The sequence below is a fragment of the Takifugu rubripes genome, chromosome 20 (assembly GCF_901000725.2).
Source record: "Takifugu rubripes chromosome 20, fTakRub1.2, whole genome shotgun sequence".
Taxonomy (NCBI): Eukaryota; Metazoa; Chordata; class Actinopteri; order Tetraodontiformes; family Tetraodontidae; genus Takifugu; species Takifugu rubripes.
This window is the reverse complement of record NC_042304.1, coordinates 14,261,624-14,287,739: the sequence shown is the minus strand read 5'-3', so window position 1 is coordinate 14,287,739 and position 26,116 is coordinate 14,261,624. Positions and strand designations below refer to the sequence as shown.

Here is a 26,116-nt window from a genome sequence, read left to right as displayed (position 1 = left end):
CTCCGTTTGGAATGGGAGAAGAGGAGTGAGCAGCTTTATTAGCTGTTAGCAGAGTAACGGATATGAAAGCGCGTCCGTGTTCGGTGCTAAACGCAGCCAGAGATTATCCAGCCTGCGAACACACGGGCAAATAAAATGCCCTTTGTACCAGACAACAGAGGGCATTTCATGGGCAGAGCGCTGATCCCCTCACTGGTGTACAGTTGAGGCAATGTAATCCCAAATTATTTAACCAGATTACTAGAGCATGAGGAAAAACTCTGCCTCTGAATGATGCATGGGGAGGTTCATGTAGTAAGATATGAGTCCCAGCGTGTGATGATTTTCCTTCAGAGATGCTGTTGAGCATTACAAGCTCTGCAAATGTTATTAGCATATCAGGTGAAGGACAAGGAAGTATAGTGAATCATGCTTTGTAGATCATTGTGGTGCACTTTTCAGTAAAGAGAGCGAGTATGTTGGAAAAGAAATGATAAGAAACACGTTTTGGTGCCTGATATGCCAGTTTCTCTGATACAAATCGTATTCAATTCTGAGATTACGCTTCCAAAAATGCTTTTTGGTATTGAGGTTTGTTCAGTTCAGCTCATGTGTGAAACATTACAGCCTGCTTGGCAGCAAATGGTGGAGCTATTTTGGTCTTAGACCAAACAAACCAGCCAAATGAACACTTTTAAACCCTTACAAGCTTTTTTCCTTTTGATACTGGATTATCTCACACTGAGAAATTGTTGAGAGTGAATAGCTTTTCTGCTGCTGTCACCTGTCTCAAAGGCAGCATCCCTCGCTCTCGCCGCCTGTTTCATTGTCACTGTTACTATCTGCTGAGACAAAGAGCCCTCAGTGGTTCAACTCTGGTCCGACAGCTCCAGCTGTGGCCCCGCTGCCCTCAGCGGATTTGGACATTTTGGAAATGTGCTGGTCAGGCTGCCAGAAGCCAAAGGAACGCAGCGACACCAAAAATAAAGCAAATGGAGATAATGATTCTGGAACTCCTTCAGTCATTTTCAGGCCATCTCAGATGTTTCTTTGTGCTGGAAGCGATTATGCTGTGATCCCTAAAAACAGGTAAGAAAGGCAGGACTGCCCGACTGAGCAGCATTACATACGTTTGACCTGCTCGGCAGCTAAACTGTCTGATGATGCCACGGTTTCCTGATCGCATCCATCCTGTATCCACCCAGCTGGTCAGCTATCGACCAGGCTCTCGTGTTATTTGGGGTCAGAAGCTGTGACAGGAAAGCATGCGGCTCTGCTCTCCTGCATCACACACTGCTCAGCAATGAGCTTTGCTTCCCATCAGGCGTGATGCTTTCAATATCTGTCCTTGGCCAGAAAGAAAAAAGTCAGAAAGGAGCGGAGATGGTGAAAGGACGGAGGGGAGAAAACGATAAAGCGGGAAAAGTGGAATGAGTAAAGGTAGAGATTAAAACGAGTCAGAGGCAGGGAAACAGAGAGGAAAGAAAAGCCAGGGAGAAAGATAAAGAGGCAGAAAAGGAAAGTAATCATCTGACAGGTCTTAAGGTCTCAGTCAGACTCACTTACAGTCCTGAGGCAAAGACCATGCAAGAGTTAGTGGTAGCTGTGAGTGCAGGGATGAAGGATGAGCACAGTTCCAGTGGTGAAGCCAGAGATATGAAGAGCAGACATGGTAAAATGGGGGCAGGAGGTGTGGCACTGGCATGTCGCCATCCTGGTTCCTCCCTAGGTACATAAATGTTGAATTTGAACCCTTTTTGAGGTGGCTTACTTTATTGACTTGGGATTCACTTAATCTGAGTTATGAATGTGTAAACTTGGCAGCTAAGAACCAAAACCAGTGTTGGATTTGAGTTTCTTTCCGTGGCACACCACGACAAATTCCTAGTTTGTGTAATACTGTGTATTACATGTACAATGGCAATAAACCTTCTTCTGATTCTTCTGATTCTGAAGCAGCCAGCTGCTGTTTTAGTCATCTACGTTCAGGAAACGTCTGACTTATTTTGACCTTTAATCCACCGCAACGTAAACATCCCTGTTTTCAGAACACCGCGGCTGACAGCTGCCAAGCAGGTCCGGACAGAAAAAGTCTCTCTTCTGCTCTAATTCATGCTCATCGGTGAGCTCATTCTGCCGGGATACACAGCACGATAGAAAGTACGCAGCCTAATCCTCCAGGCTGGACGGACAAACGGTAAGAGAACACAGGCGTGCCTTACTTCCAACATGAAACCAGAAAAAACACATAAAACAAAGCACCAGCTGTGTCCCTGTCTGGGTCACAAGAAAACCAGAGACATGCGCACAGAGATAGACCAAATAATACATACAGTATATGCACAGGAGTCTGACCTCCCCCAGGTAGCCGTGATGTAATTGCACCTCTGCCAGCTTTAATGTCGGTGGTGCCTCCCTCAGTTGGTGTGTGACTTTTATTCATTATTCATGTCTCGATTCATGCAGTGAAGTTATTTCAATCACCCGTTTGGTTGCAAGTCACACCAAACTTTTTAGACACACCACCACTATAAAAGTTGCATTAAATCCTCAGTGTTTACAGGATTACTGTCCCATTCCTGACAGGCTCTAGTTTGCCTGTGTCCATACCACCAAAATAAAATGTCATATAATGGATTTTGTCTATTTTGCTCTTTTATACCGGTCTGGATCATTGAGTCAGCCCATTCACTCCTCCAGATGCCAGACTGGACCAAATCCTGCCCACAGTTGGATCAATTAATGTGAATTGAACCTTGTTTTTAACGCAGGGACAAATGCAGACCAGACCAGTTGACATCAGACATACGCCTGGTCAAGTGGTCAAGTGTTTTCAGACCAATTTTTTGTCTTTAAGCGCTTGCAAATTGTTGTCAGAGTTGGAGGAAAGTGGGTCAAAAATATACTTTCACTTTAAATGATACATTAGAGCCAAATCTCCCAGTTTGGTGTATTTATGCATTTTTTAAAAACGAAATATTTGAGAATAAAGCCAGTTTATTGTTCTTTTTTAAAAATAAGTCAACTGTTGGTCAAAAAAGCTGAATCACGACTGACCAGAAAGCTCAATAAACTCTTTCCTATGCATTTCAACATGTTGGCTCAAATATTGCACTTCGTTTGATCAGTGATCAAACAGCCGTTGTGACTCAGCAGCAGAGCTGCTGGCCTGGTTTGGTAGCAGGAATCTTTTTTTTTTTTACCCACCACATTTAGCAACTATCCCGCCCATCAGCGTCACTTATTCAAATTACAGCCGAGGCAGAGGGAGAGAAAGCGCGGAGCCGGCAGCACACACACGCTCACACACACTCCGGAGCGGAGCCACAGAGGGGAACGCACGGACCGTGTGAGATCTCGGGGATCCTTCGTTGTATTCACACTCGCATGACCACAACCGGTTCCGAAGATGTGGACCGACGTCGGGAGGCTTGTGCTGCTGCAGTTGTTTCTCACGGAGCTCCTCTGCGCTGAAGGTAAGACGCTCTTCCGCGGAGGCGGACTCGCATCTCCGCCGCGGCGGGGGATCGGGGTCTGCCGACGGTCTGCCCTGATGCGCCGCGCTGGGTGGCTTTTTACGCACGGCTCACACCTGGACCGCGGGGCTCGGGCCGCCAGGGGATCGAACGCGGTCAGGAGGTGGCAGTCCGGATGGAGGGAAGTCTGCTGCCGAACACGTGTTCAAATACAAGGAGAAAATAACTTGGTGGAAGGAAGTCAAGGCGCAGCTCAGTTTTCGGTGTTTGCAGCTGCAGTTTCGGACAGTTAAAGTCAGTCGTGTCTCAAAGAAGCAGACTTGGCAGAGTCACCAGACCTTAATGACAGACGCAGATCACAGGCGCAACAGAAAGAAGTCTGACTTCTGTTTTGTTTGTTGTGGGGGTGGAAAGAAAAACGGCAACAACGCACCGTGGCAGTAATTATAGCATATATTAAAGAAGTGACGTCTTTATTATAGTGATTGACACCAATGTGTTTTCCTGAGGTAAACGGCAGTTTAATTGTCAGTATCTGTAAACAGATCCCTGAGTTTTAAAGGCTGACCTGGAGGAAGCACTCACTTGTTCCATTATTTCTGAATGTCTCTCCTCTCTTTGTGACACTCCAGGAACTCATACGGTGTCAGAGTGCGAAACTGGACAGTTTCAGTGCAAGAATGGACGGTGCATCCCGACCCTGTGGAGGTGCGACGATGACGACGACTGCTCAGACAATAGCGATGAGGAGAACTGTCGTAAGTACCCTCATGCCTGTTTCCCTTGGAGATGGCCAGTCTTGCTGCCTAATGGCTTCTGGATATTCCTGTCCTTTCATCTGGGACTCACAAACACTACTGACACACATCAGGAGCCAGATTATTACTTAATCGCCGGTATTTAATTGGATTGGAGTATATGCTGGAGGTAACCGATGAAATCCATATTGTAATCTTTAAATGAATTAAGTTGGACTCAATATAAGCTCATTATCATATTGCTGGCCCCTCTGGAATCTCCCTTCAGTTTTAATATTCTACAGACACCAGCATAAGCTGCTGATCCAAGATCAGGTCACATGGCCGCAGGAATTTAAACCAATTATTCGCTAATTTTTCCAACCTCTGACACAATGAGCGTTGCAGTAACAAGCGTGGAAGCGAGACTCTTTATGTCGTTGCTACAACGTACATCAGTCGTGAGTCATGCAGCTCTACTGTCCTGCTTGGTAACGAGTTTGATAGAAGTGAATCCTGTTGATGATTAATGCAGCACGCTACAGTGCAAACACTGCAGCTCTTAGATATGGCCGGCCACAAATTAGCCACTTCTTTGTTCTCGGCGGCACCTCTGCGTTTGCCGACACAAACAGACCTCTCATATAGTATTAGACATAGAATATTGGACAATTAAATATTGTATCACTCCATTCAGAAAGGACTCTCCCCCATTCTGCAAATCGCCCCGACAACCGGCCAAGTAATCATGGCTTATGAATTCGTCATGCTGCTAATTGCTTGAACGGTTGCATTAGCAGGGCAATTGATTCATCGCTCATGTACGGCGAGCGCACCAGGCACATGAGCGTCCTGTGTCACATGTGCGCCACAACCGTGGCCGCCCGATGTCTCGTGGAGGTTCTCAAATGAGTGCTGTGGCATTTACATGCATGTCTCATTGACTGCAGAGGCCGACGGGGATTACGGGACATTTAGTGGGCAGTAGTTGATGGGAGTGGAATTAGATTTTAATGAGCTAACAGGTGTGGCTTGCTTTGTTGTTTGGCATTAGTGCTGCTGGAAGAGACGAGGATTTAAGCTGCAAGGTGACTGTGTTTTGGAGAGAGTTCCTGATAACTGCACACGCTGTCATGGTTTCCTCCTGGGCTTATCTGCCAGTCTCCCACTCTTCCCCTGCACTGTCTTTTTGCTTCATGCGTACTTCTCTAAGTTTGCACACTGGGAAAGTTTTTTTTGTCTTCCCCTTCTTTCTCATTCATCTCCCCAGTTTCACATCTGTTTCGAGCATCTCAGCAGTGCAAATTCCACTTGGTTGTGTCCACTTGTTTTTGCCACAGCTGATGGCTCGGGCGCAGATAAATCCAAGAGTATGACTGGTTGCAAGAGTGATGCTCGGGGGCTGGCATGGAGCCACCCCACTGGAACAGATGCCAGGACTGTGCTCAGCCCCCCACCCCCTAAAAAAAGCCAATATCACCAGTTAAGCCCTGCAAAGAGGAGGAGGTGGAGGGGAAGATAGACGCGGTTTGTTTGAGGGGAGGAGGGCAGTTTTAATGAGAAACATGGAGGCAGAGTTGAAAGAATTGAACATTTCCTTAGAAAAAGACATTTTCCTGATGATTTCCAGGTCATGCATCAGCGCAGTGGCTTGAGAAGCTTCAGTGCTGATGAGTCTAAATGATTGCTCTTGTTCTTTGATACAACCAGTGGTCAGGATGTAGAGGCTTTCCCTGCCTGTGTGGTCAGCTCTTTGCCTTACTGTAAAGGAGTGTCTGAAGTGGCATTTGTATTCAAACTCATGCCCCTGTGGCGTCTCGTCCACCTCTTTGTGGTGATGTGCTGACTGATGTTTGTGGTAATCTCTTTTCCCACAAACATGCAGCCATCCGGCAGCATTCGTAACACTGTGGCCGAGAGTCACTCATCGGCTTTTGTGATCCTGGTGGCCATCAAGCAAGTTGCATGAACACGGATGAACCGTGCGCAACCTACGGTCATGACGGGCTTGTAAACACGGCATGTAGGATTTCCTGTGACACACTAACCCAGGTGCTGCAGTCAATACGCGTCTGTCACAGTTGGTGGATCTGGTTCTCTTTTGTCCCTTGTCTCTCCTCTTCCTCATTTTCCTCCTCCTGCTCCCGCTCGCCTCCTCCCCTTCTCCTCAACATGCCTCCTGGTATATTGCGCTCTTGTTGCCCTGGGAGACGGTACAGTGGCGATGGCAATATGATGGAGGGGGGGTTGTGCACGCATGTACTTTCTTTGTGGTGTGAGAAGAAGATCTTTCCCATGCGCGGGGACACATACGGCAACTTTCCACCCGGCTTTCTCGTGACCCATATTTTTTGCCGCGCAACATACATTAAACAGCCTTATCGTTTTTATATCGGATTGGAGTGGATTTAAACATGCCTAATCCAAAGTGCCACAGTAAAATCATCTCAGATCTGAACCTCATGTCAGGTTTTAATTGTTTTGTGGTCGTGGTGTGGGTTTATTTGAGCCATTTTTGTATTTATAAATGATAATAATGAAGACAACATTATCAGAAATGACACATTTTGACAGTGTAAAGACTAAATGAGTCCTGCCAAAAACTGAAAAACATGTTAATTACAGGCAAATAGTAGAAATGACACCGTGCTGACCCTTTGTTATGAGGAAACATAATACACAAGGGTGGAAAGAGAGCTCTTGTTTTGCTGTGTGTGTGTGAGTGTGTGTGTGTGCACGCGCTGTGGCAGGACAATGAGTCTGAGGAGGGGAGCGTCTCCTCCGCAGGCTGAGAACAGCTTCCCATAGAGGAGACATCACAACGCATTTCACGCCACCCGGCTCCGGCCCCATGTGCATATGTGTTGCGACGCTGGCCTCTCCGCGCATTCCCGCCCTCACACACACACACACACACACACCAGCGCTTCGGGCATTAAAGGCATGATTACGAACAGCTCAGAGAAACACATTCTGGTCACCTGCTGTCACACACACACACATACATACTGCGGCGTGGCTGAGGTCAGACTTCTAATGGGAGCAGGCAGGCAGGCAGGGGCTGGGAGGATTAATCAATTACACACAAACACACTAACACACACAGTGGGTGTTACCTGTGTGGTGTGTGAGATGGTAAAAAGCCACAGGTTCAACACAAAGGCTGGTCGCTTCATTATGTACAGTTAGTCCCTTGTCACTAATCTAAACCTAGTGATCTCAGTTGTCGGTGGGTCTGGAGGGTGCCACAAGCTCGGTTTTGTTAATTTGGGTCATGGGTAATGGGTCCTGTGTCAGGTGGTTTACCAGGGCTGGGTTTAATCACCTAATTAACCAAAGCTATCTGAGGCTTAATGCACAATAAACTAATTGGATGGCCACAGTCCCCCTCTTAACATCTGCGGAAGGAGAGAACTTTGGACATTTGTGTCGGCCTTTTTTTTAACTGATGTGCTGTTTTTCAGTTCTAGTGTAAGCAGACTTGTAAATTCATACACAAAAAGACATTAGAGTTTTAGAACTCTTTTATTGAAGTGCTTTCCGTTATTCTCTGAGGCCTTTTCCCAGCCATTCGACCGAATATGAAGCGTAATTAAATGGACGCGTGCATTGACTGGAGTCTGACGGGCGCCGTGCTCCGAACGGCCGGGGCGCCACCTTTGTCACGCTGCGTGTCGTGGTTTACAGCCTAACAATGGACGGCGAGCAGGAGACTGTGGATGTTGAGCGCAGCAGCAGTCATCGCTATCGCTGAGGTCAGCACTGCCCTCGGGCTTTTCCTCCCTCGTTCTCATATCATATCGACGTCCATCTCCTTCACTTTGTCCACCTTTTAACCTTGTGTTTCTCCTCTTTTTGAGCGATACCTCTCACCTCTGTCTTTGCTAACATGTTTACAGTGCTGATGGAAAGGACGACGAGACTTGTGTTTGATTTCTTTTTCTTTTAATCCAATTACGGAGACGGTGAAGGCGAGATTAGTGAGGCACATTTGTTACATTTTCACAAGCACTGATGCTCAGCTTTGATCCACACCGTGCCCTTGAGGCTTATTCAATGTTTTTGTCAACAATAGAAATGATACATTTGAAAACACGCTGTTAAAATATAATGAATCCTCAATCCAGGAGTGCCGCTGCAGCCGTCACAATCTCTGTATCTGTAGTTGTTGGTGTTTCTGAGGTTCATAATAGCCCCATAATGCAGTTTTCCCCTGTTAAAGTGTCCATCTTGTGTCAGAGGCCAGAGGAACTGTCCATTTTTGAATTCTTGGTCTCTGTTTGCTGTCTGTTGCCAAGTGGGAAACCCTCCACTGGATGAACTTTGTAAAGTTTGTGCACAGGAAGTTCCACTCTTTCTCTCTCCTGCCTGGCCCCTGCTGCCCTCCTTTCTGTCAGGATGAATTCAGTCTTTCAGGGTGATTAGCTTGTGCTGTTTGCCAGTACTGCTGCAGTGTCGCTGTCTATCTACAGTTGAACCCATCTGCCCTATTTCCCAAGCGTCTTTGCGTATGCGTGGATGTGTTGCTGAGCCTTATGTGCCGCTTTATGCTTGTGTAGTTCTGTTGTTATCCCCCCCGTCCTCCCTAACCCAGCTGTGTCTGACAGGGTATCATGACATTAATCCGCGGCTCAGATTAACCGAATATCTTCATGTGCCTCCGTTTTATTATTTACATTTGCTGTAATCCTGTTTTTCACCTTGCGCTCTGTTGCCGGTGTACGCAGTCAGGGAGCGGCGTATCAAACAACAACTTTGAATGATGATGAATAAAACATGGCTGCTAATACCAGCCTGTTTGGGCTGAAACTGAGATAGAACCCTTGAGAACATGTCAAAAGTTTGCACAAGTTTTACAAGTAAGTTACAAATTGGAGCAATAAGACCTCTTTATTTTACCGCCGCTGTTACTTTTGCATATAAGGGGCGGGCTCCACAAAACCGAGCTGTGCAGCTACGACTCTCATTGCACATGCTGTGTTTGGGAACCGCAGGAGGATATTGGAGAACTTCACTCACATGTTTCATCACAGCATAAGGCTGCATATCAAATAATACTGCTTAAAACAATATTTCCACATGCACATATGGTATGGAACTGTTAGTTTAGCAGACTGCTGATGTTTTGATGTACAGTGTGTATCCCTCTGACAAGTCTGTCTTCCTTACCCTCATAATCTTAGCTTCCCTCCTTTGTCAGCCTCCCTGTATCCACGGTTTGAATAAAGCCGTTTATGTAGTTTGCATGAATGCACGTGCACATGGGCCGAAACCCAATGTATTGTTGCCATACACATGCCTGAAGCTTCAGCAGGAGTATTTTACCTTGAGGGGATTTAGCTTGTCTTTCCTTGCAGGCTGGTGGAAAGGGGTGGAGGGGGGAGTCGCTCTTTGATGATAGAGCAAATGTTTAGTAATACCAGTTATCAGGATAAAAAGCTGGCCGGATAAGAAATCTTTGAAATTCCAGAAGCACAAGCCCCAAATAGCTTTCACCTGCAACCTGCTTTGCTATCACAGCGTGCTGACACTGTGTCGGGGAGGGGTAAGGAAATAATGAAGGAATTTATGGTAAGGACCTTACTGTTGTTTAATGAAAACATATTCATTTCCTTTTCTGATTATCCTCTGAAGCTCCCGATTAAAAGGGGGGAAAAAAAGCCCTTCTGTTTAGGTAGGAGATTATTGTGCATTTGAAAAAAGACTGATTCTGATTTGCTCTTGGTACCAAAAGAGAGCCCGTCAAGACATGTTGACCTGGAGAGCATTTGTTTTCAGAAAATGACAGGTCAACTTTCAGCACATACGTATTTAAAAGATTTTAGGTTGTGAAGATGAGTCTAACACAAATGGGAAGAGCAGATCGCTGTACTAGAACTGAGTTTTCTCTCTTGTAGGCTTGTTGGAGAATTACTGCAGATGTTTTTTCATCAGATCGCCACTCCTGTTTTGTCCTATTTTAGCCATGTGTTATTTTTTTCAAGGTCTCCTTTTTGTGCCTTTCTTCTTTTCTGGCATGCGTTCTGAGTCCATTTAACCCGTCTGCCTCCACCCTCTCCTCCCACCACCTTTTATGTCTCCGCGATGAATATTTTCAAGCAGGGGGGACCCACCCACAAACAGATGCACATTCAGAATCATTTCCAACATACATGCTGTTACTGCATCATGAATAGCTCTGTTGCCTTGCGTGCCTTAGCCCTCTTGGGTCGCGGCTATTTCCGAGAACATTTGTCGGCATTGAAAAATCACGTATTCACAAAGTTTCCATTAGTCTGTATCACTCACACACAAACAGCCTCTGCGCCTGTTGGGCTGGTTAACTGCTGTTGTGTTCGTTATAGCCATCCAATTGAAGGCATATGAAGGCTAAGTGTGCTACTGAACACCCCCCCCCCCCCAAACACACACACACGATGATCTTCACTCTAATGGGCTATTGTGGTTATTCTATCAGGGGATCATGGTTGTAGCAGTGAAATAACTAGACCGACACAACGCAAAACACTTGAGGGTTATTTGGGTGAAGACCTCTTGCTGGGGTTGAATCTGGTTTCTTGTGGTGTGAGGCTTCACTCTTTTGTGTGATGCTACAATTCCTGCTAGAATGTTAGCTGTGTTGCAAATCGTGCTACATCTTTAGTGCTCAAACAGAGCACACTTGGCTTATTGTTGCAAGCACAGCATGAACGTGCAAACAGCTGCAAGTAAACATGTACCGACTGGCATGTTTGCAAAATCTATGGATCTACATTCTGCCGCTTTGGATGTTTTTTCTTGTTGTCTCAGCTATTTGGCAGCTGCAGTAGGTTGGCGATTGAACACTGTGACCTTTTCTTTGATAAACCCATTACAGGATAACTGTGGTTGTGCTGAAGTCATTTGCCCCCTGTATGGATTCAGGGTTTCTCCATGTTGCTGTCATCTGCCTGGTTGAAGTCCGAATGGCTGCACTCCAGCTGGTCACAATGAGAGACCTCACCTGAGTTTTTCATGTCATGTAACAGACACCACTTTAATAGCCCTCTTTCAAGGATTTTCCGGCTATCTGCACCATCACATCGTATTATCAGTGCTTGGCAGGTCCAGTTAGTCCCCTTTAATGTGAAACCTTTAACCTGATGATAAAGGTAATGGCATGCATGTGGTCGGATGGAAAAGAGAACATTTTCATATCTTGTCCTCTTAGAGAGGGAACACGTTTGCAACTTTATTATTAAATAATGACACTAGTGCAAAACGGAGTCCCCACTACATGTGTGTGGCTGCTCCAGTCAGCGTGAGGAAGACCCAGTGACCCAGTTATGACAGCAGTAGTTTAGGCTAACTCCCATGTGCTGCTGTTACTGTGCTGCAAGTTCTCTGTGTGTTGGGCTTCGTTCTTTCACCCGGATGAGGCGCCTTTGCTCTGATATTGTTCCGTGAATGACTGGACATCTCTGCAAGCCGCCACAATTTCAGTGTTTCATAAGGAACTTTAGCGCAGTCTCTTACTGATTTCATTTCAACTTGAAAGATCCTGCAAAAACCACCGTCAACGCTGGCGTACGTCTCCTGCACCCATAAATAAAGAAAAGGCTACTCATTTGAAATAGACCCTCAAAATGTTAAATGTCATGAATTCAAATATCACCACATTGTTCTGTCAGCAGTTAGCTGAGGGAGGAACACTCTCGGCTCAGCCTCTATAATTAAGCTCATCTATAATTTCAAGCCTCCTGCTAAACGATTCAACATTGAAAGACCAGACTATGACAGCCAAAAACTACAGTAAAAATATGTTCATTTTCACATTCAGATATAAACATCGGTGCTGTGTTTCATCTTCTGTTCTGTGGCTGTTAGAGATGTGTGTGACTGCATTAGAAAAACCTCAAAGACTCATACAAAGTTTGTGTTGTGCTATAATAAAGTTGAGGCGTTACAGGTGATGAAATGGCTTGCAAGCAATGGCAGCTTTGCAGGTGATCAAAAGATAGATGGATCATCTTTCATGTGCTGTGCAGCGGCGGCCGGTCGTCTTTCCTACCCAACAGTGAACAGTATTTTTTTTTAAAAAAGCACTCAGAGAGCTCAGACTTCTGCCAAGTAGCTCATTTTTCCACACATTGTGGCTGATGCCTGATGTATATTATAATATACAAAGGTTGCTTTAGGATTGATTAAATAAAAATTTGGGTTGTAAATACAAAGACACCTACCTAACGGATGCTTTGCTTTGATTTTGGCCAATGATCTTTGAAAGATCAAAGGCCCTCCGGAATCCGACGCGTCATCAACGTTTCACAATCACTTCTTCCTTGGCCAATTATCCACATTTCCTGAAAATGTCATTAAAATAGTTGATTTCTCCAGTTAATTTGCTCACCACCACGTGGCCTTGGGTGAAGCGACTGAACTAACAAAACAAATAAAGGAGGAAAATGTTGAACTTGGTGTTCAACTGAATCTAGGAAATACATTGAGTTTTATTTACAGTGTGAGAAGTGAACAATGGAAATGGTCGAGCCATTTCGCTAAGCAAATGCTAAGAAATGGGTGGGAAGTTCTTCCCAACGGTCGTATATTGCCAAATAGCTGTCAATCAAACAGGGATTCAGCCTTTTGACTGAGCCTCTGATCATCATGCGGAGGCCCGGCGTCCAGGCCTGCTCCATTCACCCCCACTGTGCTTCCAGGGACGGGTCAGAGGCTCTCCAACAACCATCAGGGCAGTGAAAATTCTGGTCCATTGAAGTGGACAGACGCTCGGCTTCTACGGGCAGACGCACGGACACTACGGGAATAGTTGACATAATGAATCGAGTCAGCCGACGTTGTTCGTCGATGAGACAAATGTGTTCTGGAACGTATGTAGTCAAGACACAACGGTCCATACTGGACCATTTAATCTTTGACATTTTAGGGGAAGATGAGCTTCCCTTGCTGTTTTAGAGAAATGGTCTCTGGTGCTGCGGGAATTGATAAGAGGATGAGCGAGTGAATCTATAAAGTGGCGATGCCTCCGGGGCTGCTATCTGTAAAGATAAGATGGTCCAGCACAATGCAGCGTGTTGGAAATTGAACGATAAATCCTTCTGCAAACGTCTAATGTGTTTATATGTAAGCTGTGCGGGTGTGTTTGACTTTGATTGAATACGCCAATTATTATTTTATTTTCCAAAGTGACTCTTTCTGGCGATTTGATTTCATTGTTTGGCAGAGCGAACTCCGCCGCTGGCTCTGCTCTGGTACATTGGCCAAGGCGCGCGCTGGCCTGCGTCCGTCATTGTTGATCTCAGCTGACACTTGGCGCGGTCGCAACACGCCGCTGCATCAACAGCTCCCGTCTCTTGTCTGCTGATGTTTTCTCTTGTTGCCCCTCTTTAATACTGTACTCACGAAAGGTAAATACATGCCTGAGAAAAATCTATATGTAGTTCTATCCCTGAACCAACACCTGTTTGCTGTGTGTGTGTGTGTGTGTGTGTTGTGATTTTTTTTCCCCTTAAATTTCATCAGATGCTGTTCGCGCCACAAGGGTCCCCAGAGGGTCTCTGTAGATGTGTTGAAAGTAAAGCGACTCCCCCGGATAATTGATTGAAATAAATGGCACATTTATACTACACTTAGTAAATTACACACAGATACAGTGGGGGTGTTTGCGATGTGGGGTGGGGGGGGGGCACAGTGGTAATCCTGGGTATTTCTATGAGATCGATGCCCTCTCTGCTGCATCTCCAGATGGTCACAGTCGAAGGTTTGCGTATTTGTCATGTGGGTGAACATGGAAAGGTCCAGGGGGACCTGGGCCGAAGAAATCTTTAATCGTGTGCTTGCTCTCATGTTTCATTTAATTCCCCCCCTTCAAATCTATAAAGGGATGGCGGCATTGTGGTTTAGATCCTGTGTTTGTGCGTTCATTAAGCAGAGATGAAAATCCCCTATACTGCTCTCCTAAGGCTCCTGTTCTACGTGCTCCTTTTCTCTGGATTCCTTTTTTTTGGGGTTTTCTTTATCTGCATGCCCGATCTATATTCCCAACATTGTGTGCATATTCTTTTTCAAGTATTCATGTCAGTGTGTTTCAGAGAGAATTTCTGATTTGCTGACCTACTCCGGTTTCGCCCTGAGCTTCCCTTTTGTTTTATATATGTCTTTGAGGTTGTCGTCATACTGGAAAATTCTAAATATTTTTAACTCTCAATGTCCTGCCATAAATAATCCTTTGGTGGTGCTTTCAGTTCTGGTTTTTGGAAATTGTAAGTAAAACAGCTGAGCTTTAGCATCACTTGTGCTTTTTTTCCCACCTGCTGTTGCCGCTGCCATCGTCTCCGTCATGGTTGCACACACCCGAAGGTTTTAGGTTACTCACCTGTATTTTAGTTATTTGAAATAAAATCGTCCAGGAAACAACTGCAGCTAAGTGAGGAAAAGCACATTTGTGAGACTCCACGTTCCAAGATGATATCGACTCCTTTCTCATGTTAGTGTGGGCGTGATGAAGAGAGAGAACCTTTTTTGCGTTGGCTAATGAGATGTGTGTGCCTGCGTGTGCTCCTGAGGTGTCCCGAAGATGAAGAGCCCCCTGCGCGTCCTATGTGTCTGTTTATGCTCCCTGAGATGTTCATTAGCTGTGAAGGACTGGAAAGAGGGTGACCCTATGGTCGGGTCCAGCCGTTCCCCAGTGACCCCCGCGGACCCAACACTGCTCCATTAATGCAACAAAGCGCTCGCTGACGTCTGAGGAAAGATATGAGGCAAGAAATATGTTTATGGCGCATAGATGTTAATAGTTCATTGAAGTACGGCACTATTGTTACTGCCTCAGATTTGTTCGAAACTACCAAGCTGCATAGTTGCCATGGTAATGATGCTGGCATCCCCAGACATGGCTTGAACTCCAAATAATGCAGGACTGGCGCTTCAAGTATATTATACAGGTATATTATATTATGGGATGGGACACTGGGATTTAACTGTACAGTGATTGTCTTATTCAGGGAAATGAAGAGTGACGCTCATCTTGTAGAGTTTAGCGTTTGCAAACGGGCAGGCAGCACTGGGGGGTAATCGGAAACAGACGGCGTGCACTCAGAAATGTGCACTCCTGGAATGTGTCAGGAGTGATCGAACAACATAATCTGTTTACTCCAAATCAGCTCAACTGACTGAGGAAGCAGAGCCTGGAAAAATGATTAGATTTACTTTTCTGCTGCATGGCCCCTTGAGATTTTACCATTTTTCTGCCTCTGTCATGCCTCTGGCCAATGGGCATTTGCTAAATCCCCGTTTATCTCCTGGAATATCAGAAGTCTATATTTATAAATCTGTTAAACGGATCCCCAGCCTATTTGATTAGCTGGACATTTATATTTTGAGGACACACTTTTTACCACTTCTAACATCTAAAAAAGCTGCTGCGTTCTCAGGCAAACTCGAACTTTCTCTTTCAAATGTTGGATTCATAAACCCTGAAATATGACGTTTTGATCAGATGACTGACTTTCCTTGCTAGTGTGATCCAGTTCAGTGTGTGTGTGTGTGTGGTTCTGTGGTAGACACACGGGAATCCTCTGATTAGGCAACGCACAATTGCTGTTTTTGTGCGACAAAATGCACAAGTACAGCTTGAGAGAGAACCATCTACAGTAAGGAGATATCGTTCAGAATGTGTTTATATTTTATGAATAAAGTGAGCGTACTTGTAACTTGCACAATCCAGTCTGTTCAGAGGGTCTTTGATTTCTAGCTTTTCAGTACTCTTCTTTACATTTCAAGAATAATAACAGAGGAATGCTGTATGTACAGCGTGGCAGCAGGTTAACGCAGGATACTGTCAATTGATGGAGGGAGGAAGTCCTCAGTTGTATCTTAAAACAGAGTTTTAAGGGCAGAGTTTTGAAGCTGACAAAGGACTGCAGAAATGGGACGGTGGTGCAGGGACGCAAACCTCTGCGTGGGCACACCTGCTGCTTTGTTCGGCGGATGCTTGGTCCAGGAGGCGGATAAACACAGGTTGTTTTTTTTTTTTGGACCAACTCTGTTGTGAGTGTGTGCGTCCATCCATCCATCCATCCATCCATCCATCCATCCATCCATCCATCCATCCATCCATCCATCCATCCATCCATCCATCTGCTTCTGCTCAGAGCTAAGGGGAACAGCAGAGCTAGCAAACCACAGATCAATTTCCGTTTTATTGTGGCCGAGTGGAGACTTGAGATGCATGGCCTCCTGTGACCCAGATTCATTTCTCCTTTCTCCTCCTGCTCCTCCTCATTGGCACAGTGGCACACCATCAGAAAGAGGGAGGGAGGGATGAAAGAGAGGGCAAGAGGAAGAAAGAGGACGGAGTGAGACGGGAAAAGAAGGGGCTTTGACTCGAAGCGGTAAATGAATACAGTAATAGTGGCAGGATAAGGAAGTGGCCGTAGGTTATTGTAGGAGCAATTAAAGATTCACACCTGAGAGCAGGGGGCAGCACATGATGAGGGGGCTGGGGGGCTTTAGTATTGGGGCAGAAACCCTGAAAAAAATACTTTTGACTTTACACTTTGTGTCTTCCTGATTCATTGACGCTAATGTTTTAGTTTGAATAAAGGCTTTACTTATATACACATCAACAGCTGGATGCATCACTCTGAAGTGTATACATTAACAATAAACATGCAAATAACTCATGTGGACCAGTGTCTTCTTTTCTCCCACAAAGGGACAAATGAGAGGAAGAAATTCACTTTTATTCAAAGCTCTTTGAGCTTTTGAAGGACAGATGGATGCAAATTCTACTGCAGCTCCAAAGTCTCTTCCATGGGCTCTTCATCAAGGGGCAATAAAAAGGCCAAAGATGACAAAGACAATTGTAGATAATTATCCTGCTTGTTGTAATGGCGTCTTTCTGTGCAGTAAAATGCAGTAAATGTGAACCGTCCTCATAATCCCCTTTTGATGAATGTTAATTGGCTGCTGTGTGTCGTACGCCAGCTCTATTGCCCCTTATTTCATCATGTCTGTAAAGATGTTATATCCTTGTTCGCATTACCTGGTCAGTCAAAAGGCATTTCTCTTTGATATCAGCGGCATTGAGGAGAGAATTCCCCATAAAAACGTCTGAGTGGCAATTTAGATGTGCAGAATTCCAATAAAAACAGTGATTAACAGCTACAGTTTTCACAAGTCATTAAACACATCTTTTTTTGTTACGCTCATGAAACAATGAAACACTTCATTGCCTCAGCTCATCTGGAATTATCCTATCATCCCTTTTCACTGATAGACCCACATAAGAGAGTCAAAAATGACAACATGGAGCCCCTGAATAACGTACAGATATATTTCCTAATATTTCTAAGCTGTGACAGTCGGGAGCAGAAGTGATGACTGTGTCCATTTGCCCCACACTCTCCTTCTGTGTCTTCCATCTGTTACTTTTCCCTTCACTTCACAATTTACAATTCAATTTGGAATTTCCATTCATTGCTTATTCAGTGCTTTATGGGGCCGGCAATTGTATCTGACGCCGCATTTACCAAAGCAATTTCCATAATATTAAAAACCAATTCTCTGCACAGGCGCTTGGTATGAAGCCTGGTGTGCTTTGGCCCTCTTCGGCCTGATTTGGACCGATTTTGTGCTCTATCGGCCAGGCCCATTATGCCAGTGCACTTGCGCAGATCTTGAATCCGTCCATTTCAACGGGAATTACGCCCCCCCCCTTCCCCAAAAAAATTCTTGGGAAGTGTTCAGGCTGTTGCATCCAAAGTGACTTCATGCCACCGCGTTTTGAACTGCCGCTGTGGGGGCCCATCTGCCACAAGGAAATCAGGCACCGTGCACATGGAGAGAGCCACACACATGCACGCGACATCACACCGAGGTTGGGGAAGTGACTAATTATCCCCTCCGTGAGCGCGTACTCCGCGTAGCGGTGCGAAGGCACATCGTGCAGATGGGACGGGACAGGATGCAAAGCTGATAGCGGTGCCTGCCTGATTGAGAAAGTTATTTAAAAAGGAGGGAAGATGCCATTTGATCCATCCTCAACACACACTCGCTCATTATCAGGCTGTACAGACACACACTCGGCGAAGCTTTCCCCCATATCTGTGTTGCTCATGCACATAGGTCCATCATCTTGGCCAACACACACACACACACACACACACACACACACACACACACACACACACACACACACACACACACACACACACACACACACTCACATCTGAGGCAGCAGAGCGCGCAGCTCCTTATTAAAAGCATGCTGACCTCCATCTGAACAGGGCTAAATCCAAATTCTGCTGCTGATGAGAAAACACTCATCCCTCACGATTCACTTGTCACCTCATTAGATCGGGGGGGGGGGCGCTCTGCGCACTGCACCTCTTTGTGTCGGATATTGTCTTGAAATGTCACGAGACTAAGCAGAGGATTGTAATAGCGAAACACTGAATCGCTGCTGATAAGGTCTGAGATCAGCCCGGAGTCATTCATCCGTAGAGCTCCCAGCATCCACCAACCAGCAGCGGGCTGTTTTCATAGGAGTCTGCTCACGGGCCGCAGAGGCGACGTGCACGTGTTCCAGTGGTGTTGGGACAGTAGACCCAAAGGATTAGTTCCTGCTAAAGTCACGAGTAGTGTTCTCATCACCACCCTCGGCAGCCGTCGGTCACCATCATTTTAACTAAAGTTGCATCACTGAACCAGTTTCACAACCATTGTGGCAAGAAAGTGTTGCTAGTCCACCCACCCATCCATCCATCCATCCACCCATCCGTCCATCCATCCATCCATCCACCCATCCATCCATCCATCCATCCATCCATCCATCCATCCATCCAGCCATCCATCCACCCATCCATCCGTCCATCCACCCACCCATCCAGTCATTGTCCTATGGGGGGAGCAGCAGTATATCTCAGGGTAGTTTCACTTCCTAAATAAAGTCAGTCAGACAAGTTCTGTCTCACCTGAATGCATTCTATTAACTACCCCTGTGCTAAGCAGCAACATTATCAGTGGTGCTATTGTCAGAAAGGTCTGTTTAATAAGCACAGCAGTCACATTATAGCTTCCACTGTTCACAGTGTAAATGGAAATGATGTGTGAGGACAAGGAAGAATACACCAGAGCAACGTTACTGCTAAACACTGGAATCTGTATTCTAAGTTCATCCCTCCACACACAACCGTCTTCTTCTGGCGTTTCTTGTTATCAAAGTTGCTCCGTTTCTTTCTACTTCTAGCACGTCTGATTTGGTTTTCATTAAGTCTTAATCTATAGCCGTGCTCCAGCCTGACACGCGCTGCTCATTGTGGAGGATTGATGAGTCGCCGGGCTTCACTTGGGCTGAGCTCTTATCAGTGCAGACAAACCACGGGGTCCCTAATGACGGTCACCCCTTTTTCCCTGCTAATTCACCACCAGCTGCACCTTATTGAAACTCCATTTAACGTCGGCTCCACCATTCAGTCAAACGCTTGCACCTGAAGAGGTTGTAGAGCTGCTTCGCTCAAACTGCTGCAGGGAATATAAGAAAAATGAGAATATATAGGAGGCATCTAACGGTATCATTCAGGCACAGGGGCCATAATTGCATATTTAACAAACTAAACATAAAGCCAGCAACAGTGTTTTAATATTAAAATGGGCTGACAGATATGCAAGCAAATATGGGTGGAGAGAAACTGGTCATATGTGGCGGCGTCTCCGTGTTTTATCATCGCTGTCTAGCCGGCTGATTTGTGAGAAATTAAAGGATTATCCATTTTGACAAAGTCCAGCCGTCTCAGTGCAGGTGTCTGTTTTTAATCCGCAGAGACCCTTCGTTATATGGAGGCATTAGATAACCGGGTCACATGACCCCCGCAGCGCTCAGCACCTGATTCCCCCCTCTTTTTCACAATTCTCTTCTTTCTCATGCTGTAGTTTTTGGCTCGCAGCTTTATTATTGTATTTCAATAATGGAGATCTCAGTTTTCATGAGCAGTGTTTACAGATGCAGCAGGAAGCTGCTTTTAGGGATGAAGGCCAACTCTCATCATTCCTACTCCTCCGGAGCACAAACTGGATTTTTGCTGTTTTCTAATGATCATGTTTTGTCCCAATGCAATTTTGATAACCTTAAATAAAAGCGCCTCCTGGATTCAAGGCTTTAGATATGCCTCACAGTGGAGATCTCGTGCGGTCACCTACAGCGGGGTGGATTCCAAAGACGAGTCAGTCATTTTACTGCAGGTGTGTTTCCTGCCGTTCTGCAGCTTTTCACCGCAGTTATTTTAGGCTTCATGAAGAGGATTAATGGACGCGTGTTGTGTTAATGATCATAGTTAATCTTCACCACATCGCCCTCATCCTCAACACACACAAACACACACACACACACACATGCACCAGTTGGGCAGTATTAGTCCACTTTCTCTGCGTCTTTCCTTGGATTTAATGACATTTCCCTGTCAGGCAGAAAGTGAATCAATGGACTTTAGTTTACTTGTGTAAAAAAGTACTCAAGCACTAGTTTCTAAAGACAGAAATGATCCGTTAAATAATGGAAAAGTGTTGAGCTGCCTCCTCTCAGCAGCTGGGTGGTGATAAAAGTATGACAAATAAAATCAGTTTGAAAACTTCCATTTTTCCATGCCGGTGTTGGAAGTGAGACTCATCCATGTCATCTGTCGCTCTGTGCACATCGGTGTACCCTCTGATCTGTGTCCTAAGTTGGTCTCAAAGTACGAACCCCCAATTTCTCTCTCCATGTTTCTTCTCCATTTCATCAGGATAAACATTTTTGGGAACCATTTTTCAGTTTCAGTTCAAGTCTCAAACTGAGATGAGAGAACAAAATCTGTGATTAAGTGATGATTTGTCTCCCACAGTTACCAGACACAGACAGTTACAAAGACAGGCACGGGCTGCTAAATAAACTGTGGTTGGAAGGAGGCCAGACCTGTATTTATCTCTTTGGTGGCTTCCAATCAGGCTGCAAAGCATATATTTGACGCAGAAGAGGATGAGCCGAGACTGTGGGTGTCTTTGACGACAAGGTGGAACAACTAAATGACAGTGTTGGCATCCGTTTATATAGTTGACTCTGAGCGGAGGGTGGAAGACAGAAAGACAGCAGCCTCATTTCTGCAATGTTTTATTTCCATTTCCTCTGCTTCTGTAGGCTGTCAGAGCTGCCATGACTGGGATGATTTCATAATATAGAAGATTTTCTTTCGAGGAAAAGAGGCTGCCGCAGATGTATAGTTATTATATTACTAATGGAAATGTTTAAAGGGATCAGATGATTGTGATGTATTAAAAGGAGTAAAAAAAACTGTTTTATCATTGCAAGTACATTAATATGATTTTTTTTAATTAGCAGCTGTGCTTGCTGTGGTTTTAAATGATTTTAAAGACCAGATCTTCCGGGGGTAGAGAGACTTGGGTCCATTTCAAAAAGAGGGTCCAGAAAGTGACACCAAACGATTCCTCCCTATCAGACTTGGCGTTGTGTGGAGCGCTTTGCTGAAATCGCAGCCCACAGATCTTTTCTCTCCTCTCCATCTCATTCCATGTGTACTAGCCAAATGACCTCTGGTGAGAATATTGATTCGAATTGGAATGCCTGGTGGAGCCTTTCTAAATCTGCAGGCTCCCCATCCATGCAAGAAAACAACACGCCGTTCTGTTGCTCGCCGGGAAAATGTCATTACAGCAGCTGTCTTCGGCCCCTCGCCCGTCACAGCCACTCAACTGGCTGCTGGAAGGTACAGGAACAGGCTCCAGCACCAGGAGTCCTAATAATACGTTATGCTGATATTCCCACTCACCTGAATCAAGAGGAGGCATGGCGGTGAATTATAATAATGTAATAATGCTTGTTTTGGCTGAAGTTTTAGGTGGAAAACTCGACATCTGTCGGCTGCAAATACTGTAGAGACGTCTGGTTCATATAAATGATCAAATCTGCGCAATATGACTAATGGATTAGATTAAGATGGGATATGCATGTATTATAGGTGTGTGTGTGTGTGTGTGTGTGTAGGATGGGTGTAGAATCTTTCCTGGCTTTTTCCAGGTGCTGTACTTTCACTGGAATAAAAATGCACAAACCAAAATTTGGTAGAAGACATTAAAAGTGTGCGTGTTTAATGGGGAAAGCTGATGCGGGTCATCTTTTCTGGTTGGGACTCCCAGCAGCCTCCTGTGTATTCAGAGCATTAGCATAATTTATGGCATGATGCACTTTTGTGGTTCAAGGGCTGAGCAGACTGAGCGGCTATTGCAGAGTTAGGGGGGAGTGACGCAATTGACAACATTGAAAGTTAAGAGTAAGGAAGAATTCTGCAGGGAGTTTGTGACAAACACTTGCACAGTTATCGACCCACCAACCAACAGCATGCCCAACAGTTCCCCTGATCTCTGTTTCTGTAATTTAAAGAATCCCTCAAAGTTCCCAGTGAAATAATAGAAAACATCATCTGGACCTGGCTGTTTTCCCTCTGACCTGATCTTATTTACACCCTGGCAGACAGGGTGAAATCCCTCTGCAGGACATTTTATTAGGGAAACGAGGATGTTTTTCCCCAAACTGTCACGAGGTGTTTTGTTAAAAAGCAACCCACATAGGAGCCGCACAGTTTGCCCCTCGGGGCACTTCTTCCCTGATGATGTTCAAAGTGCAGTTTATGCTTTCACATTACTCCAGGCGCGTTAAGGGCATTTGCAGAGCGGAGAGGAACAAGAACGGGAGATGGAGAGAAATGGAGTATGAGAGAATAATGGACCATGAACGGGACTTAAACTCACACCGTAGTCACTAGATGCCGCCTCCATCTGGTCTGCTGAACCCGGAGTCTTCTCGCCGAGTCTTCTGCGTGCCTCTGCACCACGGCAACCTTGGCCGGAGGCGCCGTGTTTTTGTATTGTCCATCTGTTCATCCATCTTGGAAATGTGGTTTCTCAGGATGGGAGCTCTTCAAAGTTTTCACAACCGTTTACCTGAAGTCAAGGATAAATAGATTTTTATTGACTGAAACACGCACACGCACACGCACACACACACGGCCACACATCACTACAATTTAACCCAGAGAGACTCTGATTTAAGAGCCACTTGGAGAATTTCGTGTGCAGAGTTATGTAGCGGCGAGTCAGCAGTGCCAGCTTCTATGCTTGAGGCTTCATTTCCCCACTTGGTTTGGCATCTACAACCCAGAGGAGCTTAAGTCCAACGCTGAGCGCAGGCTATATAGACTTATTCAAATAGATGTTCATGTTTAATGTTGCATCCTGCAGGCTTCACAACTTTATAACCAGTGTAGGAGTGGCTGCAATGGTGATGCAATAAAAAAAAAACATATATTGGAAAAAAAGGAAACGAAAACCTCTTTTTACACTGTACACCAACAGTTCTGAAGGGAACCTTTAAGGCTTCTTGCTCATGGATATGCGCTAAAAACTGTAATTTAACAGTATCACAAATGTAAATATTTGTAGAAATTGTTGGAAGAACAAGTTGGGATCCACAGCATTACCAATTGCACACTGTCAGTCTTCATAGCCGCATGATGAGATTCTGGGCCCCCATGAGATGGCTGGATAACAGCAATTATGTTCTGAAACGTCTACATTTGTAAAATCTAAATATAAGTGCGGCAAATAAGTATTTACTGTGGCTAATGGGTTTGGAGAGATGGAGAGAGATGCAGGTCACTGTGCCTCTCCTCCCCTTGCATACATTACTCCGCTTTGCATGGCCCAATTACCCAAGTGTGATGTGGCATAATGACTTATCACCAAGCCTGCACAGGGAGTGAGGATGCATGAGGAAAAGCGAGTGTGACACAATGAAAGAGAGAGAGTGTGATGAAAGAGCGAGAGAGAGGTGTAAATGAAATCTGAAATCTGTCTGTGCACCTAGATTCCTACCTTTCATATACTGTATCACTCCCTTTATGCCACATGAAGCACTGGGGGGAGCATATTTGCTCTCGAGGCCCTTGTTTTTGACATTCATAGACACGGTATTGGTAATATCACCGTGATATCACTGCCACGCTGCTGTTCCTGCTTCCTCTGAACTGGTATGAAAGCTCTCCTCTCCTCTCCTCAGTCTTTGTCTTTTTTTCCTCTCATTTTTCAACTTCCTCTGTCTCTCCTCCTGCTTCAGCTCCGCTGCAGCAACGCACCAGAAATATTAACCGTAATCAAAGATGGCGTCTACTGAAAACCGGTCTTTCGGTCGCTTCACGCTCAAAGTCCCGACAGCATTGCAGTGTGAGGATCTCTCAGTCTCTTAGCACGGCTGTCTGATGTGATACTGTACAAGGCGTCAAACTGCTCTCATCCACGCATGAACTCATTTATCCGTTGAGTAACTGCATTAAAGTATTAGTGTTTTTGTTCCCCTCCCGTGCAGCACTGATGCAGAGACTTTGGTCACAGTCCCGCCAGAGGTTATCTCTTGTACTGTATATATTTGTTTATAAAAGCCACAATTCTAATGATTTCCCTGTTTAGTACCTTATAGAACAGCATTCTTTAAATTTAGGGTCAGGATATCACTTAGATTTGTAGCCAAGGCAGATTGTTAAATTGATTTAATAGGATTGGATTAATTTCTCTTTAATGCTGACTCAGAAATCTGTAACCCCCCCAGTCTCTATGCCTGCCCCCGATAATCATATTACTGTCATTGTTTATTCATCCAGAAGGTATCAGCATTCAATCTGCCCTTCTGTTTAACGTGTTCTCCCATAATATCGGCATTTCCTGTCATGCATGCGTGCGTAGCTGTCGATATGTGGCAGCCATGTTTGTAGTTTAATGAGTCTGCCTGGGAGGCGTCACATCCCTTCGCATTTGCATTGTAAAAGCTGATAATTTGACAGATTTTGTAACAAGTTTTTTATTTTTATTTTTTTTTTAAAAGAAGCTGAAGGCTTGTGTTTGGGAGTTCACGTGCCTCGCAGCCGCACAGCGCTCTTACTCTGTCTCCTGCTCCTGTAGGTGCTGATGGAATTATCAGTGCTGTTTTCCACCTACGCACACCTCAACCTGTTCCCCTCTGTAGGTGACTAGAGGCTCTCTGGCTTCGCTTTGCTTATAACGTTTAAAGTCTGTTTACATGGGATGAGTGGAGGTTTTAGTTTTCGGCCCTCCATCCCGCCTCGCTCTTGCTATTTTCATACACATGGATGGTTCCTGGCTCCTTAGGTGATAAAAATATTCTGTATGCATTTTGGGAAACATGCTGTCATCAAGTCCTGCTAGAAGTTCTTCTCAGCTGGTGGCTTTTCTGAGGCAAATGGGCTGTAAACAGCACAAGAGCAGCTTCAAGTGGTGGGTTGTCCTGCTGGTAACAATGACTGGCAAACTGGGTACGGGGGTACCGAAGAGTTTCTTTTCTTTGGTGCTTTCTTGAGTTTCTTTCTTGCTTTTTTGCGGTTGCTTTTCTTTAACGTTAAAGCAGTCGACCACAAGTTCAGGAAGGACCAGATGATTGGCACAGAGTTAAAGACAAAGACCACCCTGCACACTCTGAACTGGAAGAAATGATCATCCAGAAAATACCCATTCATTTAGTGTCGCCTGCTCTTCCCGTCAGGCTGCAGGTTTTTTCTTTACAGCAGAATAACACACACATATAGAGAAAATCAGAATTCAACAGAATAACCTGAACAGCCTGCAAAAAAAAATATATAAATAATTAACCAAGAATTTTTAGATGTAAATGGTGAATGTTTTTGACAGTGACATTACTACACTTCTTAATTTATTTAGAACCCCCCCCCACACACACACACACACACACACACACACGCTCTCTCTCTCTCTCTCTCGCGCTCTCTCTGAGCTCCAGTAATGAAATCCTGTGCTCTCACACGGGCTTAGACCTGTTTCAAATGGTTTCCTTTTATATTCTCCTTTAATAAAAACAGGATTACTGTA

At 45.1% G+C, this 26,116-nt stretch overlaps 1 protein-coding gene across 4 annotated transcripts in view; it reads left to right on the top strand.

The window, feature by feature from the left end:
- The first annotated feature begins 3,242 nt into the window (after positions 1-3,242).
- lrp8 (low density lipoprotein receptor-related protein 8, apolipoprotein e receptor) overlaps positions 3,243-26,116 on the top strand; it is an 86,872-nt gene continuing 63,998 nt past the window's right edge. For all 4 annotated transcript variants that reach the window (XM_011615113.2, XM_011615111.2, XM_011615112.2 and 1 more), the window contains exons 1-2: positions 3,243-3,455; positions 4,088-4,213. In XM_011615113.2, coding sequence (XP_011613415.2) covers positions 3,389-3,455; positions 4,088-4,213 — 193 coding nt within the window. In that variant the 5' untranslated portion in view covers positions 3,243-3,388. The remainder of the gene's footprint in view (positions 3,456-4,087; positions 4,214-26,116) is intronic.